Source organism: Ascidia mentula, chromosome 5, assembly GCF_947561715.1.
Source record: "Ascidia mentula chromosome 5, kaAscMent1.1, whole genome shotgun sequence".
NCBI lineage: Eukaryota > Metazoa > Chordata > Ascidiacea > Phlebobranchia > Ascidiidae > Ascidia > Ascidia mentula.
The window spans coordinates 19,331,440-19,350,142 of record NC_138570.1 but is presented as its reverse complement, the minus strand read 5'-3'; the positions used below and the strand labels follow the sequence as shown (position 1 = coordinate 19,350,142).

At 38.7% G+C, this 18,703-nt stretch overlaps 2 protein-coding genes and 1 pseudogene across 2 annotated transcripts; all 3 read right to left on the bottom strand.

The window, feature by feature from the left end:
* Positions 1–2,157: 2,157 nt before the first annotated feature.
* On the bottom strand, positions 2,158–8,212 carry LOC145903139 (uncharacterized; annotated as a pseudogene).
* Positions 8,213–8,781: 569 nt separating this feature from the next.
* LOC145903640 (uncharacterized) lies at positions 8,782–9,789 on the bottom strand. The gene has a single exon (XM_082991748.1). The coding sequence runs from the start codon at positions 9,740–9,742 to the stop codon at positions 9,128–9,130; it is 615 nt and encodes a 204-aa protein (XP_082847874.1). The 5' UTR covers positions 9,743–9,789; the 3' UTR covers positions 8,782–9,127.
* Positions 9,790–10,155: 366 nt separating this feature from the next.
* On the bottom strand, positions 10,156–12,604 carry LOC145903138 (ankyrin repeat and protein kinase domain-containing protein 1-like). Its single transcript, XM_082991213.1, has 6 exons — positions 12,477–12,604; positions 12,135–12,304; positions 10,996–11,852; positions 10,750–10,884; positions 10,387–10,431; positions 10,156–10,163 (listed from the first exon to the last, which is right to left on the bottom strand). Exons 1-6 carry the CDS (start codon positions 12,492–12,494, stop codon positions 10,156–10,158), a joined length of 1,233 nt encoding a protein of 410 aa, XP_082847339.1. The 5' UTR covers positions 12,495–12,604.
* Positions 12,605–18,703: the final 6,099 nt, after the last annotated feature.

Below are 18,703 nucleotides of genomic sequence, written 5' to 3'. Positions count from 1 at the left end.
CCCAAAAAGATGCAACACATAATTCTAACCAAAATCACAAATAACGCAAACGCATATGGGTACTTTATTCAAGCAAATAAATAACAAATGGTTTTGTACTGATAAGTGGTTTTGTGTACAAAGATTTGATGCTGCAGCTCAAGTCGTCCTTAACTATAACTTTAGAGTCGCTTTGTGTAATTGACCGAGGTGTGATTTTAAATCACCAACATTGAGTCATTAGGAGAGAATTTAAAAAAAAATAGAGAAAGAATTTGCACGTTTCACTGCATGACCGCAGCTGATCGCACCTGGTGGTGATGCGTTGAAATAGTCGCATACGAAGATAGGTGTGGAGAATCAGACTGTGCAAGATATTTGTACGTGTGTTAACAAGTTTTGCGTTGGTTGAATGTAAGTTGTCCTCGTAGAGCATGGACAAAAAAGTTTAAAAACCCAACACAGTCTCAATCGGTTACACTAATTCAAAAAAGTGTTGATAATCTAGTGCAACCGGTCGTCTAATCCCGAATAATAAACGAACCAATTTATTCTTTTCACACCGGAATTTGAACCTTGGATATCTTGGCCACGAGTCGCGATCAGGTTTTATTCTAAAGATGGGCTTTTTTGGACCACACGGGGATGTGAACCAAGGATATCCAAGGCACGAATCCCGATGAGTTTTTTTTCTTGGTACGCGGGTCGGGATCTTGGTTAATGCTGCCAATCACCGGCCCTACTAGGAAAATGGGTTGGTCGAAATCATGATTGACCAAAAATCTCTACAACAACATAAACGATAAAAACGAACGAAAAAGTTAACAAATTTTATTTTTTGGCATGTCTTCGATTGAGTTAAGCAAATAAAATATATTTGGATGAAAGAAAACAAGAACGAAATATCAGAACTAAGAAACGTGGAAACAGACATTCGAAAATGCAAATGTAAAAATATCTCTTCCATATATCCTGACACACCATCCCACAGACCCCTGCTTGGAATCACTAACCCGATTCAGACGATTCAGACATTTGGGTTACGAGGGAGAATTCAAACAACATAAATTCCCATTTCCATTTTAGAGTCGAAAGTTTAAAGTCGTCGAAGTTTGGAAAACAACCAGAGAAATATTACGACATCACATTTGTCCGCAATAAAAATCTCCAACACCTCCAAGTGACAAAGCAGCTAAAGAGAGCTTACCGCTAGGATGTAGTACAGAGCCAATCAGTATTTTCTGTTGGAAAAACGTGTTAACATAAAAGTGAACATTTCTTATTGCTAAGGTTCGCCATAAGCTTTTCGAATCATTTACGAATCATTTTATTGAAAACCAGTAGATGATTGCTTGTTTATGATGTTTGTTATGTAGTAATATTATTGATATTTTTACTCTAAATTCATCCCCGTCCTTATTGTCCATGTTGTTGTTCCCACATTTGTTTACATTGTGGCGACTACACTGTTCTCATGTGCATCGAAGCGTGACATTGCCTTTTTCTCGTGTCGCGGTTGTAACTTCATACACGCGTATTTGGAATTGGTCCCCCCCCTTCTTGACCGCGTAACACTTTCAATGAAAACATCGATATTTGGTATTTGTTATTCTCAGTCAGCATTATCACCGTGACAGGTGTGTGATGTTGGTTGGTAACAATTTGATTGATTCTCGCTATTTATGTTGGTTAAATTACTTGAGGTGAGTCTTTTGAGAAACCTTAGACCAAGGGTGACGCTTGGCACCGAAAACCTGAAGGTTAATCCAGCGTCCCCCTGCCCATACTCTCGCATTCCCCATCTTTCTATTGCTGAAATACTTTAGGCAAAATAAACCAATGAATGAATAAATGAGTGAATGAAACCTTACCAGCGCAGCAGCAGAATGCAACATTTAAACAAAATGGAAGCAATTCATATCGCCACCGATCTAGATCAATTGTGTTTGCGAGTCCGCCAATATATGGTATTTTCGCAATCTGATTTTGCTTCATTTAAATTCTCTGACTGACATTTTACCCACATTTAACGTGATTTTGTGAAATCACGTTCGCGCAAGGTTGTATTAAAACTTAAAGTTTCGCAAGTGTGCAAAGTTAAGAAGCAACTGATACAGAATATGGTTTGACAATCAACATTCAACAAAAATAACAAAAACAAATAATTTTATTTGGCGTTAATGGCTACCATAAAAAATAGCTATATATAAGCATTCAAAATAGCATGGACGCTGATGAAATCACAAGGTTATGAAGTGTGGGGTCATGTGAAGGTCACACTCCTCACGGAGAGTTGCAGTCTGTTGTAGCATCGCATACTCAGTTACACTGGGAGGTGATGGGTTGCGAAAGACAACATAGGACGACACGGTTGCAGAAGATTGTAGAAAACACAAAGAAAAAATTCTTACACATTTTCAATAATAAATCATAACTATAAGTGAAACAAATGTTCATTATGACGTCACAAGCTCAGTTGAAGACGTTATTTCGTAGGATATTAAACATCTATTTGTTTCAATATCGCAAGTCACTGTTTGGCCAACGCAGCTTCGTTTGTTTTCAGATTGTTTTCACTTGTTTTAATCACTTTCACCCTTTCCTCTTCAGTGCAGAAATCTTCGGCCATTCGAAAAGCTTGGATTGCTTCCCGGTAATATTTGATTGCGTCACGAAACCGTCACTTTTTCGCGCAAACAACACCTAGGTTGTTGAGGAGGCGTCCGTATACTTGGTGCTTTACTGAATCTGCTCCAAACTTTCTCCTCATCAGCTCCAATCCTTCATTGATGGTTTCTTCCATCAATTGCCAGGAGTCGATTAAATCAAGACTCCGTTCGACGGCATGAATACATTGGGCCACACACACAGTGCGTAGTTTGTCATCAACGTTTGCTAAGTTCTCTATTTGTTGGCGAATGTCCTTGATCAAAGGAATGACGTAATCACCGACAATGGGCTTCCTTGTGACGTCACTTTCCACCATTGCTTTGTTTGTTTCTCTGAATTCCTTCGCACATTCCATCAAACCTTTAGCTGCACATTCGGGGTTGGGATTCTTGGCATAGAAATCTGTTGATATTTGGAAGAACAACAAAGCTTCAAGAAATTTCTTCTCATTTTTGTTTTTGTTTGCGAATTCCCGTAAATCTTCAGCCGTGGTTTTAATTCGAGCTTCAATCAACCGAGAGAGTTGCTGCTTCGTAAAGTTTGCCTCAATATATTTTCCATCCTTCAGCTGCTTGCAATACTTTTCCACCAGTTGTGTTTTGTCGTTGGTTTCACCTAAACAAACAATAACTTTTATTAATTGTCCAGTGATTGGTTTTTGCATCTATCTAAAAGTAATGTTTCGTTATGGCAATATATTGTATGACGTAATCATATTCGACTGTCAACAAATCCTAATATTCACGCGTTGCTTTAAAACAAATACGTTTCGGGAAACAATGCATGTTCTCGCATACCAAGACACGAGATGAAATCGAATCGAGTTTGCATTAGTGTTCACCTGTTTAGGCGTTGCTAATAAGTCCATTGTTGTAGAATAATGACCATTATTGTCATTGTTCATGCAATAGGCCACAATCATCCCAGTCCCCATTTTACTGTAAGTGTGCATTAAGCAAAGTTTTTCTTGTCATCACTATAAGCAGTTAAAGATAATTTGCTGCCATAATTTTGCGGAAGAAATTGACCGTGCTTTAATCTGGGTAGTTGTGTTTGACCTGGCTGAGCTAAAGGTTGCGCACCCCTGGTTTAATGGGTAGAACTGTACAACGGTACAACGGTGTGCGAAGGGTCGTTAGTTCAAACCTCGCCTGCCTATTTTCAATTTACTTCGGCTTTGTCGGAATAAAATGTTTTGGATATTTCCTTAATGTGATGCCAGTGAACCTTTCAACAAACTGTATCTGGGTTCATGTTAAAGTGCTTTTTGTGAGATTGCAGACAAAAAATGATTTGTTTGCGACGACACAGAGGAAAATGCTTGGAAATATTTTAATAATAATTACACTGAACCACTCACCTTGCTGTTGAAACACTTGCTCCAGTGTAAAATGTGTGACGTCACCTGTAAAAAAGTAACAATTCATTAATCGCATGATGGCGCATTTGAGACAGAAAGTTTTTGTCCTAAAACACTGGTTAGGTAACATTGCTTAAAGCGGTAGCACTAATGAAAACCATTATACCCAAAGTACAATATGGTCTAAGGCTATTTTGCTGCACACTATATCAATGTAAGTTGCAAATTTACATTGCTATCTAAATTGTCGTGACTGTAATGTTTGTTGAAATGAACAGTTGAATTTATTGCATGATGTAATAAAGATTAATTATAGCAAGAGCCAAGGTTGGTCTTGCAGACTCAACAAGAAGATAAGTGAAATTCCTGCAAAGCGTGTACCTTGTTGTCTTGGCAATGAAGTTACATGCTGTTGAGTGGATGACATTTGTACTTCAGATACATCGTGTTGTGATTGACCTTGTTGGTTGTCACGTGATGTACTAGGAAGGTCACTGCTTCTTTCAGAGTTTCCGGCTAATACAAACATACAAAATAAACATTACCCACAAAGCACTGAAGCAAATGTAGTGCATTGCTTATGACAAACATCAACAACTAATCACATGTTTCAAAAATCATTTTTACCTTCCGACGAATGAAACTTTCCAGTGAGCGTAGAAAACTGGTGAAGCGGAACGAGTTGACCCTGGTTGGTTGAGATAGGGTCGTTTAAATCCATTTGCCGCACAGAATCTGTCACGTGTTGCAAGATATCAGCTGGGTTTTGCTTGTCTAACAAGCGTTGATATCGGTCGCGAACTTCTCTCATAGGAGGTCTCTTCTTCGGATCCTGATCCCAACATCGTTTCATTTCTTCATCCATCGTTGTGAGGATTTCCCTGTCACCGTCACCCAAGCTTGCTTTCAACTCTTCAATCTCATCACAGTCGGGTCTCTCTCCGTTGATGATTGCAATCCACAGTTTATTTGCATCCAGTGGTGGGTAGGGAGATTCACGGAAGATGAACATGTGGGTCATCACTCCAGTACTATAAACATCGTGTTCTTTCTTCGGTTTCATAGTCATTTTCTTGAGTTTTTCTGGTGCTGTGTATTCGGCAGTGAATTGGATTTTATCACCTTCGACTGGAGCCCGAATGGTGGTCGAACCAGTTACTGCGGCCAAACGAGCGCTGCCAAAGTCAACCTTTGCATGGAGATCGTGGGTTACAAGGATATTTTCGGGTTTCAGGTCATCGTGAACCAAAGGTTTCTCTGGAAACTCGTGGAAAAAAACGACTGCATCCATGGTTTCTTTGAGCATCCGAAGACGTAGAGGAATTTTGATGTCGAGGCTGTGATCTAGGAGTAGTTGTCGTAGATTTCCGCCAGCACAATATTCTGTGACCAAACCCATGCTACAAGACAGCATTGTCCAACCATATGTTCTGACCACGTTTTCACATTGGGCGGTTTGAAGTTTCCCAAATTCGTTCAGGATGCTGCAATCAATATTAATTGCTGGTATATTTCATGAAGACCGTAAACTGGTAACATTGTTTGAATGAATATATCTTTATCCTCCATGTATTACACAACTTGTTATGTCACCCAACTGGCTGTGACCAGCTTACAAATGGTAACTACCCGTATTACCATCAGCACCTGCAGGTTACTTTACTACTTACACACACTTATTCACTTACGTGTTCTTAATAAGTCGCATGTCTCTTATTCCGCCTTGTGCAGTCAGAATTTTCACAGCAACTTTGTTGAGTGACTTGTGTTCACCCAAAAACAACAATTCCAAAGCTTCCACCACCGACAACAGCTGACCTCGGGTCGCACATAATCTCACCAGCATTAATCTCACGCATCTGTGACGAAAACAGCTTTTGCATTAAATCACCGCTTGTACATGCTGACCTCAATAGTATTTACCTTGCTCATATTGCATACTTTGCTCATATTGCATAAAACTCCTACCTTGTTGTGGCTGATCATGATTTTGTTTCAAGTTTGTGCTTCTCAATTCACTTGATTGGAAACTGCTCTGCTACTGTCGGGTACTATGAAATACTTTCCCGTGGACTGAACTCTGGTAAAATCTCGTAACAAGATCATTAAATGTCTTCCACGTCATCCCACCTATTGTTCAAATAACGGAAAGCTTTATGGTTGCGTACAACTGTTTGCTTTCTAGTGACGTCGGAATTTGTGATTACGAGCAGGATTTTTTCGGAATTCGGACACTCTTGTGAATACTTGATCAGAAGCAAAATCTTCGAACCAGCAGAATTTTCCGTTTCTAGTTTGACAACGGATGTATGATCCCGAAAACACACAAATGCAAATATCAACAACAAGTCGCTGGCAATGAAACGGAACTTCAGATATGCGTGTGTGACATTTTGTCAGTCTTGTTAAATTAGTCAAATATATTTCGGTTTTTAAAAGCATCATCAGTGTCTATAAAAAGCGTACTTGGAGATCCTATTTATTTTAACCTAATTTATGCTTTGCTTTTTACACTGATGATGCTTTAAAAAAACCTAAATATATTTGTCTAATTTAACAAGACTGACAGATTTCAGCCTGAAACGAAAGTTTCTTAGAGTGTATATATTTAAAATAAGGTGGAAATCGTCAGGGCAACTTGCAACAGAATGGGAAATGATTCCCAGAATCAATTCACAAGGATTTATTTTAAACTTTACATATTTTAAATGGATAAAAAAAACACAGAATTTGTCCCATTGGCCATAAGGAATAAACTTTGATGCTCTAAATTAGGAATCTTTGTTCACAAGCATTAAATTCTGTATGCACTGGAAATTATAGCACCTGCGAATTAGAGAACACACAAGTACAAACATGGATATTTATCCACATGCATTGGACAAAAATTGAAGAAAAACATGTTTTGTGCAATGAATTCTTGTGACCAAATATTTTTTATTGTTTGAAAAGTGAAAGTCTTTTACAATACCTGACCTAAAGTTGTTGCTGGGAGTCGTAAACCAAAGCCACAAAACTTTTAATTGTGAACCACAAGCGTCATTCGTTATGTTTAAATCGGGTTGGATTTTATTGCGCTCAAATTTATCGGCAATAAAAAGTCGTCAGACTGGTTTAAACGGATTTCTATGTTTGCTTGAATCCTGGTTGTTTTGTGGAAACAAGACTTTATCCCACAGAGGGAAGCTAAAAAACTTTTCTACCTAGAGTCTGAAAAGAGTTTTCGTGTTAAAACCAGGTCAATAAAGTTCGCAGCAAGAGGAATATTTAGGCGTTGTAAAATCTCATTTGAACTCCGGTGTTTGATAAGCTTAACAGAAAGATTTTGTTTGGCAATTTTAAATATTGGATGCGCCCACATGGCTTAGGTATGCGAAACATCAGCAGGTTTTATACATGGTATTGTTCCAACACTTGCTGTGACAACCGCAGCCTATAAACATTGTTCCTTTTACGCAGTTGTTTATATGCAAATCAAAAAAGTACAATATTTTAAATCAACAACTTGTGTTTATTGGCATGTCTTCGATTCAGTTGAGCAAATAAAATATATTTGTGTGAAAGAAAACAAGAACGAAATATCAGAACAAGGAAACGTGGAAACAGATCAAGAGGAAAATATTCGAATATTTAAATGTTAAAATATCTCTTCCATATATCCTGGCACACCATCCCACAGACCCCTGCTTGGAATCACTAACCATGTTTACACAACGATTCAGAAAGTTGGGTTACGAGGGAGAATACAAACAACATAAATTCCTATTTCCATTTTAGAGTTCTGTCGTCGAAGTTTGGAAAACAACCAGAGAAATATTACGACATCACGTTTGTCCGCAATAAAAACCTCCAACACCTCCAAGTGACAAAGCAACTAAAGAAAGCTTACCGCTAGGAGGTAGTACAGAGCCAATCAGTATTTTCTGTTGAAAAACGTGGTAAACACATAAAAGTAAACATTTCTTATTGCTAAGGTTCGCTATAAACTTTTGAAAGGAATCATTTTACTGTAAACCAGTAGATGATTGCTTGTTTATGATATTTATTATAAACTGTGACTTATTATTAGCGTTGTTTTTGACGCTAAGTTTACCCGCTTCGTTTCATTATTACGTACCCCGTCCTTATTGTCCATGTTGTTGTTCCCACATTTGTTTACATTGTGGCGTCCACACTGTTCTCCTGTGCATCGAAGCGTGACATTGTCTTTTTCTCGTGTCGCGGTTGTCACTTCATACACGCGTATTTGGAATTGCTCCCCTCCCTTCTTCTTGACCGCGTAACACTTTCAATGAAAACATCGATATTTGTTATTCTCAGTTGGTTGGTAACAATTTGATTGATTTTCGCTATTTATGTTGGTTAAATTACTTGAGGTGAGGAGTCTTTTGAGAAACCTTACCAGCACAGCAGCAGAATGCAACATTTAAACAAAATGGAGGAAATTCAAATCTCCCCCGATCCCCAATCAATTGTGTTTGTGAGTCCGCCAATATATGGCATTTTCGCAATCTGATTTTGCTTTATTTAAATTCTCTGACTGACATTTTTCCTACATTTAACGGTGATTTTGTGAAATCACGGGGTCGCAACTTAACGTTTCGCAAGTGTGGAAAGTTGAGAAGCAATTGGTACAGAATATGGTTTGGCGATCAACATTGAACTGAAATATTAAAAACAAATGATTTTATTTGGCGCTAGTGACCACAACATAAATGAACTATGTACAAAAAATTCAAAATATCATGGAAACTGATAAAACCACGTGGTTATGGAGTCCGGGGTCATGTGAAAGTCACACTCCTCACGGAGAATCGCACTCTGCTGTAGAATCACATACTCAGTCGCACTGGGAGGTGATGGGTTGCGAAGACAACATAGGACGACACGCGGTTACTGAACAGTGCTACAAATTTCTACGTCCGTTTACAAATATTGCATTGGTTGAACGTTAGTTGTAGAAGATTTTAGAAAAAGCAAAGAAAATATTCTTACAAATTTTAAAGCTAAATCATTGATACATCTGATATAAATGGCCATTATGACGTCACAAACTCAATTGAAGACCGTATTTTGGCCGATATCAAACATAATTCCATTTGTTTGAATATCACACAGTCACTGTTCGTCCAACTTTCCTTCGTTTAGTTTCAGATTGTCTTCACTTATTTTAATCACTTTCACTCTTCCCTCTTCAGTGCAGAAATCTTCAGCCATTGGGTAGGCTTGGATTGCTTCCCGGTAATAATTGATTGCGTCACGAATCCGTGATGTTTTCGCGCAGAAAACACCAAGGTTGTTGAGGAAGTGTCTGTATACTTGGTGCTTTACTGAATCTGCTCCAAACTTTCTCCTCATCAGTTCCAACCCTTCATTGATGGTTCCTTCCCCCAATTGCCAGGAGTCGATTAAACCAAGACTCAATTCGGCGGCATGAATACATTGAGCCACACACACAGTGCGTAGTTTGTCATCAACGTTTGCTAAGTTCTCTATTTGCCGGCGAATGTCTCTGATCAAAGGAATGACGTAATCACCAACAATGGGCTTGCTTGTGACGTCACTTTCCACCATTGCTTCGTTTGTGTCGTTTAATCCAAGCGCACAATCCGTTAAACCTTCAGCTGCAAGTTCGGGGTTGGGATTCTTGGCATGGAAATCTGTTGATATTTGGAAAAACAACAAAGCTTCAAGAAATCTCTTCTCAGTTATGTTTTTGTTTGCAAATTCCATCAAATGTTTAGCCGTGGTTTTAATCCGAGCTTCAATCAACCGAGAGAGTTGCTGCTTCGTAAAGTTTGCTTCAATATATTTTTCATCCTTTAGCTGCTTGCAATACTTTTCCAACAGTTGAGTTTTGTCGTTGGTTTCACCTAAACAAACAATAACTTTTATTAATTGTCCAGTGATTGGTTTTTGCATCTATCTAAAATTAATGTTTCGTTATGGCAATATATTGTATGACGTAATCACATTGTCAACAAATCCTAATATTCACGCCTTGCTTTAAAACAAATACGTTTGGGAAAACTATGCATGTTCTCGCATGCCAAGACACGAGGTGAAATCGAATCGAGTTTGCACTAGTGTTCACCCGTTTAGGCGTTGCTAATGCGTCCATTGTTGCATAACAAAGACCATAATTGTCATTGTCCTAACAATAAGTCACACTGATCTTTAACTCCATTTTGCTGTAAGTGGCATTTGTTAAAAGCATGTGTTGCCACTGAACTTTTTAAAAAAACAGCATCTGGGTTCATGTTAAAATGCTCGTTTTTTGTGAGATTACAGACAAAATATTGTTGTCTTTGCGACAATTTGGGACGGAGGAAAAATGCTGAAAAATATTTTAATAATAATGAAACTGAACCACTCACCTTGCTGTTGAAACACTTGCTCCAGTGTAAGATGTGTGACGTCACCTGTCAAAAAAAACAACAATTCGTTAACCGCATGATGAGACAGAAAGTTTTTACCCTGAAGCACTGGTTTGGCAACATTGCTTTAAACGGCAGCACTAACGAAAAACCAATATACCAATGTTTTGTTACTATGTTGGATTAGATTCAGTACGAACACAAAGTCAATGCATGTTACAAATACACAATGCAATTTGAATTGTCGTGGTTTCAAGGCACGGCGAAATAAACAGTTGAATTGATTGCACGATGCAAGAAAGAATACTTGAGCCTCTTGCAGACTTAACTAGACGATCAGTTGAATTCCTGCAAAGCGTGTACCTTGTTGTCTTGGCAACGAAGTTACATGCTGTTGAGTGGATGACATTTGTACTTCAGATACATCGTGTTGTGATTGACCTTGTTGGTTGTCACGTGATGTGCTAGGAAGGTCACTGCTTCTTTCAGGATTTCCGGCTAATGCAAACATACAAAATCAACATTAACCTAAAAGGACTCAAGCAAATGTAGTGCATTCCTTACAACAAACATCAACAACTAATCACATGTTTCAAAAATCATTTTTACCTTCCGACGAATGAAACTTTCCAGTGAGTGTAGAAAACTGGTAAAGCGGAACGAGTTGGCCCTGATTGGGTGAGATAGGTTCGTTTAAATCCATTTGCCGCACAGAATCTGTCACGTGTTGCAAGATATCAGCTGGGTTTTGCTTGTCTAACAAGCTTTGATATCGGTCGTGAACTTCTCTCATAGGAGGTCTCTTCTTCGGATCCTGATCCCAACATCGTTTCATTTCTTCATCCATCGTTGTGAGGATTTCCCTGTCACCGTCACCCAAGCTTGCTTTCAAATCTTCAATCTCGTCACAGTCGGGTCTCGTTCCGGCGATGATTGCAACCCGAAGTTCGTTTGCATCCAATGGTGGGTAGGGAGATTCACGGAAGATGAACATGTGGGTCATCACTCCAGTACTATAAACATCGTGTTCTTTCTTTGGTTTCATTGTGATGTTTGCTAGCTTTTCTGGTGCCGTATATTCGGCAGTGAATTGGATTTTTTCACCTTCGACTGGAGCCCGAATGGTGGTCGAACCAGTTACTGCGGCCAAACGAGCGCTACCAAAGTCAACCTTTGCATGGAGATCGTGGGTTACAAGGATATTTTCGGGTTTCAGGTCATCGTGAACCAGAGGTTTCTCTGGAAACTCATGGAAGAAAACGACTGCATCTATGGTTTCTTTGAGCATCCGAAGACGTAGAGGAATTTTGATGTCGAGGTTGTTATCTAGGAGTAGTTGTCGTAGATTTCCGCCAGCACAATATTCTGTGACCAAACCCATGCTACAGGACAGCATCGTCCAACCATATATTCTGACTACGTTTTCACATTGTGCGGTTTGAAGTTTCCCAAATTCGTTCAGGATGCTGCAATCAATATTAATTGTTGGAATATTGCGTGAAGACAGTAAACTGGTAACTACACACTATACATTAGTCAAAATTATATCTCATCCTCTATATATAACAACTTGTTACGTCACCTACACAATATACAATGGTTAATAATTATGTCTCATCCTGCATGTATTGCAACTTGTTACGTCACCCAACAGGCTGTGACCAGCTTACAAAGATTAACTACCCGTATTTACAGTCACTTACGTACTTGTACTTTGCATGACTACTTACAAACACTTATTCACTTACGTGTTCTTAATAAGTCGCATGTCTCTTGCTCCACCTTGTACAGTCAGAATTTTAACAGCAACTTTGTTGAGTGACTTGTGTTCACCCAAGAAAACCATTCCAAAACTTCCACCACCGACAACAGCTGACCTCGGGTCGCACATAATCTCACCAGCATCAATCTCACGCATCTGTATAGCAAATCATTGAAATATTGTTTCACCTTAGAAAGCTTAATTAAAAATACAAAACCTAATCATAAATTGTGTCTTCGGAAAACACTTCGCACTTGTATTAGTTCGATAACGATTGATAGCGTGAGATAGTGGGTATTGTCAAACATTCGACTAATGAAAAACTTACCTTGCTTTTGGTTGACATTTTCACATGCACTTTTCTTTCCTTAATTCAAATACTTTTTGTCAGTGAAATACCCACAAGTGAGTTGTTGTAATTTTACTTGTTTGCTTCTACCTTCGACCACAGTAAACTGAGCCCAAAATAAGTTGGTTCCTCTTTGTGGTTGAACGTAGGGCGAATGAATGGTTACGGTTGGGCGCCTCGTTATGATTCTAAGGCAATTTTATTTTTAATTATAACCCGATAAACACGCCCCGAGTCCTTTATATGTCGTCGATACCTTTTTCATCGATAACGCACGAGTACCGTCTTTACCGAATATCGATAACTCGGTGTCGAAAACCAAGTGTTCGGAGGAATTTATTTTCCGGAAAGTTAAGATTTGCATGAGACATTGAAAAATTTTTACAAAAATTTGTGTTAATTGACTTCTGTGTTGCTCGTGTACAGCTGAAAATCTTGCTTCAAATATCAACGTGTGGCTACGTTATCACACTTAAAATTTATCATTATTGTGTGTTTTTCAAAACTGTCGCAAATGGACAAGGGTTAACATATTTTTTATAAATGTCACCTCACAAACGTTAACAAGAAAAACGTGGAACAGCAGGAACGGTTTTGTTACGTGGGGAAACTTTAATCGAGTGTTTGGCAGCGGTAGGATTATACTGGGTGTAGCTTGGAGGCATTTAATTTGGTGAAAAGTAAACGATTTTCTCATTCTTTACATACAAGTTGTAGATTTGCTTTGTTCACTGCCCTAAGTTGGTTCCGTAAATCCGTGAACGAGGCGAGTCAAATAGTTCCGGGGATTCGGATGACTGCACGTTTATGTTGCCGCACGGCTATGTTGATGGTTGAACGCTCTATACACAGGTTAGGTCGGCTGTTAAAAGACTTACGGTGAAGCCGAACGTAAGCAGTCGCTCGCCTGATGTGAACAATTCATGGAACGATAAAAATCAAAGAAAGCAATGCTCTTTCAAATTAATGTGGCAGGCCACTTAAAAGTACATGTTTTCTGACGCAATTCTTGGTAGCTTTTGAAGTGTCGACAACAAAAAGCATTTTTTTTTGTATAGTAGATATAATGTTTTGTGGCCCATTGCATTATTAGAGAATCAAAAATCTGTGATAAACAGTCTTAAACGCATCCCAAACAATCAAGTTTAAACCTTTCAACTAAATGATTCAGTACTCACCAAATTTTATTCCCCTAGTGATAAACACTGTAGATTAACGATTTGCATTTTCGCATTCATATTGGAATGTTCCATGGTTATGACTCAGTCTAAATTAAAGATTTAATCTGTCTCAAGATAGGTATCAAAAGTGTTAATAATTCCCCTCATAAATTAGTTGTAGGCATAATTCAAATAATTACTTCCAACCATGAAATCCGCAATGAATAGTTACCACAAATTGAAATTAACAATTTCCACATTACTTTCTGGTTAGTTTTTATGTCAAAAAACAAAATCAACAGACTGTGCATAAAAATACAGTCAAAACACAATTTGTCATAATGAACCCACAATCAACCTGACAATACTTGAAATTTACTTTTTTGACCCATTTTGTCACCTTGCGAGCAAACGAAACACCTAGATCAGCCGCTAGGTGGCTCCCACTAAATGAAATGAAATGCGTTTATTAATCTCGTGGTTTGGAGGAGACCCACTCTCCCCAACTTTGTTCGTGCTCTGCATTGAATGTCTAGCAACAGCGCTTAGATAGGGCGACATTGAAGGCATACATCTCCACGACAAAGAATATAAAACATCCCTGTTTGCAGGCGATGCCATTGTTTTCACAAAAGGTTCGGATACGGATTTTACTAAAATCTTTCAATATTTGGGGGACTTTGGTGAAATAACAAGGTAAATATGGAAAAGTCCGGTGCCTTTTTCGTTTGCCCGAATCGCTTAAACCAACATAAACCCTTTCAACAGAATGGAGTTCAATGGCCTTCAGGCTCTATTATATATCACCTTAGGGTGAAAGTACCGCTCAGAAAAACAAATAAGGATACGGAGTGAAATTGAACAGAAATTTTTCCCGGCTCAAGAAAGGCAAACATAATTATGAACATACTGCTATTTTTGTTGCCAGACATACTAATTAATCGGAATTGCTCTTTTGGCAATTTATTTCTAAAGTGTTTATTGGAAACCAACGTTTCGTGCAGAAGAGCAATTCCGATTAATAATTATGAACCCTTGATCTACCAGAGTAACAACCCATCTCGGTAAGATAACAATAGGGAAGAGTCTTATTATACCCTTATTAACTTATAAATTCTGTTATCAGTCATCATCACAAAATGTTTTTGGTACATTTTATATGTAATGTGAATCGTTGATTGTTAAGTTGGGTTACAAGGGAAGATACAAACAACATAGTTTTTGTCGAAAACCTCCAATATCACCAATCGACAAAAAAACTAAAGAGAACTTACCGCCAGGAGGCAGTACAGAGCCAATTATGATTTGGTGATGGAAAAGCACGATGACGTAATATTTCTTCAGTTATTTTCCAAATTTTAACGCAATGGCGTTTGGAACAAAGTGAAAAGGGAACGGTTCATTTTATTGTAAACCACCAGTAGATGATTGCTTGTTTGTGATGTTTGTTTATATAGTAATCTTATCGATATTTTGACGCTAAGTTTATCCCCTTCGTTACGTTATTATGTACCCCGTCCTTATTGTCCATGTTGTTGTTCCCATATTTGTTTACATTGTGGCGACCACACTGTTCTCCTGTGCATCGAAGCGTGACATTGCCTTTTTTCTCGTGTCGCGGTTGTCACTTCATACACGCGTATTTGGAATTGCTCCCCCCCCCTTCTTGACCGCGTAACACTTACAATGAAAACATCGATATTTGGTATTTGTTAGTCGGCATTATCACTGTGACAGGTGTGTGATGTTGGTTGGTAACAATCTGATTGATTCTCGCTATATATGTTGGTTAAATTACTTGAGGTGAAGAGTCTTTTGAGAAACCTTAGACCAAGGGTGACGCTTGGCACCGAAAACCTGAAGGTTAATCCAGCGTCCCCCTGCCCATACTCTCGCATTCCCCATCTATTTATTGCTGAAATACTTTAGGCAAAATAAACCAATGAATGAATGAATGAGTGAATGAAACCTTACCAGCGCAGCAGCCGAATGCAACATTTAAACAAAATGGAAGCAATTCAAATCGCCACCGATCTAGATCAATAGTGTTTGCGAGTCCGCCAATATGTGGTATTTTCGCAATCTACTCTTGCTTTATTAAATTCTCTGACTAACATTTTTCCCATATTTAACGGTGATTTTATGAAATCACGGGGTCGCAAGGTTGTATTAAAACTTATCGTTTCGCAAGTGTGCAAAGTTAAGAAGCAACTGCTACAGAATATTGTTTGCCGATAAACATTGAACTAAAATATCAAAACCAAATCATTTTATTTGGCACCAATGACTACAACATAAATGAATTATGTACATTACAAAAAAAGCATGAAAACTGATAAAATCACGTGGTTATGGAGTCTGGGGTCATGTGAAGGTCACACTCCTCACGGAGAATCGCACTCTGCTGTACAATCACATACTCAGTCGCACTGGGAGGTGATGGGTTGCGAAAGACAACATAGGACGACACGCGGTTACTGGACAGTGCTACAAATTTCTACGTCCGTTTAAAAGTATTGCATTGATTGAATGTTATTTTTTGTAGAAGATTGTAGAAAACACAAAGAAAAAATTCTTACACATTAACAATACTAAATCGTAACTATAAGTGAAACAAATGTTCATTATGACGTCACAAGCTCAATTGAAGACGTTATTTCGTAGGATATTTGACATCTATTTGTTTCAATATCGCAAGTCACTGTTTGTCCAACTTTGCTTCGTTTATTTTCAGATTGTTTTCACTTGTTTTAATCACTTTCAGCCTTTTCTCTTCAGTGCAGAAATCTTCTGTCATTCGGTAAGCTTGGATTGCTTCCCGGAAATATTTGCTTGCGTCACGAATTCGTGATGTTTTCGCGCAAACAACACCAAGGTTGTTGAGGTGGGTTCCGTATATTTTGTACTTTACTGAATCTGCTCCAAACTTTCTCCTCATCAGTTCCAACCCTTCAATGATGGTTTCTTCCCTCAATTGCAAGATATCGATTAAACCAAGACCCCGTTCGACGGCATGAATACAATTGGCCACACACACAGTGCGTAGTTTGTCATCAACGTTTGCTAAGTTCTCTATTTGTTGGCGAATGTCCTTGATCAAAGGAGTGACGTAATCACCAACAATGGGTTTGCTTGTGACGTCACTTTCCACCATTTGTTCGTTTGTGTCTCTTAATCCATAAGCACATTCCTTCAAACCTTTAGCTGCAAGTTTGGGGTTGGGATTCTTGGCACAGAAATCTGTTGATATTTGAAGGAACAACAAAGCTTCAAGAAATCTCTTCTCAGCTCTGTTTTTCTTGGAGAATTCCCGCAAATCTTCAGCCGTGGTTTTTATTCGAGCTTCAATCAACCGAGAGAGTTCCTGCTTCGTAAAGTTTGCTTCAATATATTTTCCATCCTTCAGCTGCTTGCAATACTTTTCCACCAGTTGAGTTTTGTCGTTGGTTTCACCTAAACAAAGAATAACTTTCATTAATTGTGCAGTGAATATTTACGTGTTGCTTTAAAACAAATGCATTAGTGAAAACAATGCATGTTCTCACATGTCAAGATACGAGGTGAAATCGAATCGACTTTGCATTCGTGTTCACCGCCAATAAGTCCATTGTTGTATAACAATGACCATTATTGACATTGTCGATGCAATAGTTCACAATGACCTCAAATCCCATTTTACTGTGAGTTTGTATTTAAGCCCATTTGATATTACGCTTAACATCGATACATGCAGTTAGATATAAATTGATGACACAATTTTGCGAAAGAAGTTGCCGTGGTTTAATCTGCTTCATTGTATTTGGGCTGGATGATCTGAAGGTTGCACACCCATGGTTTACTCGGTAGAACAGTGCAGCGGTGTGCGAAGGGTCATGAGTTCAAACCTCGATTATTTTTTATTTTACCCGACTTTGTGGGGACAAAATGTCTCGGATATTCCCTTACTGTGATGCCAGTGAACTTTTCACAAAAAACTGTATCTGGGTTCATGTTAAAGTGCACGCTATTTGTAGGATTACGGACAAAAAACTACTTGGACGATTTTGGACGGAGGAAAAGTGCTTGGAAATATTTTAATAATAATTAAACTGAACCACTCACCTTGCTGTTGAAACACTTGCTCCAGTGTTAGATGTGTGACGTCACCTGTGTAAAAAAGCAAAAATTCAATAACCGCATGATGGCGCATTTGAGACAGAAAGTTTTTATCCTAACCACTGGTTCGGCAACATTAATGAAAAACCAATATACCCAAAACACAATCGGGTGCTATGTTATTATGCGGGACACTATGTCAATGTAAGTTGTACAAACTGCAATTAAAATTGGCGTGGCTTCAATGCCCAGCGAAATGAACAGTTCACTCAATTGCATGTTGAAAGATATGAAGAATTCATGCAAAGCATGTACCTTGTTGTCCTGGCAACGAAGTTACATGCTGTTGAGTGGATGACGTTTGTACTTCAGATACACCATCGGGTTGTGACTGACCTTGTTGGTTGTCACGTGATGTACCAGGAAGGTCACTGGTCCTTTCAGGGTTTCCTGCTAATACAAACATACAAAACCAACATTAACCAAAAAGGACTCAAGCGAATGTAGTGCATTGTTTACAACAAACATCAACAACTAATCACATGTTTCAAAAATCATTTTTACCTTCCGACGAATGAAACTTTCCAGTGAGCGTAGAAAACTGGTGAAGCGGAACGAGTTGACCCTGATTGGTTGAGATAGGGTCGTTTAAATCCATTTGCCGCACACAATCGGTCACGTGTTGCAAGATGTCAGCTGGGTTTTGCTTGTCTAACAAGCGTTGATATCGGTCGCGAACTTCTCTCATAGGAGGTCTCTTCATCGGATCCTGATCCCAACATCGTTTCATTTCTTCATCCATCGTTGTGAGGATTTCCCTGTCACCGTCACCCACGCTTGCTTTCAACTCTTCAATCTCATCACAGTCGGGTCTCTCTCCGGCGATGATTGCAACCCGAAGTTCGTTTGCATCCAATGGTGGGTAGGGAGATTCACGGAAGATGAACATGT

Excerpts from the sequence above, each read along its gene's own strand:
- LOC145903640 (XM_082991748.1), bottom strand. The coding sequence starts at position 9,742 with ATGGAATTTGCAAACAAAAACATAACTGAGAAGAGATTTCTTGAAGCT.
- LOC145903138 (XM_082991213.1), bottom strand. Across the intron at positions 11,853-12,134 it reads ATGCGACTTATTAAGAACAC|CATCCTGAACGAATTTGGGA; the intron begins GTAAGTGAATAA and ends TATTGATTGCAG. Across the intron at positions 10,885-10,995 it reads AAAGTTTCATTCGTCGGAAG|CCGGAAATCCTGAAAGAAGC; the intron begins GTAAAAATGATT and ends TGTTTGCATTAG.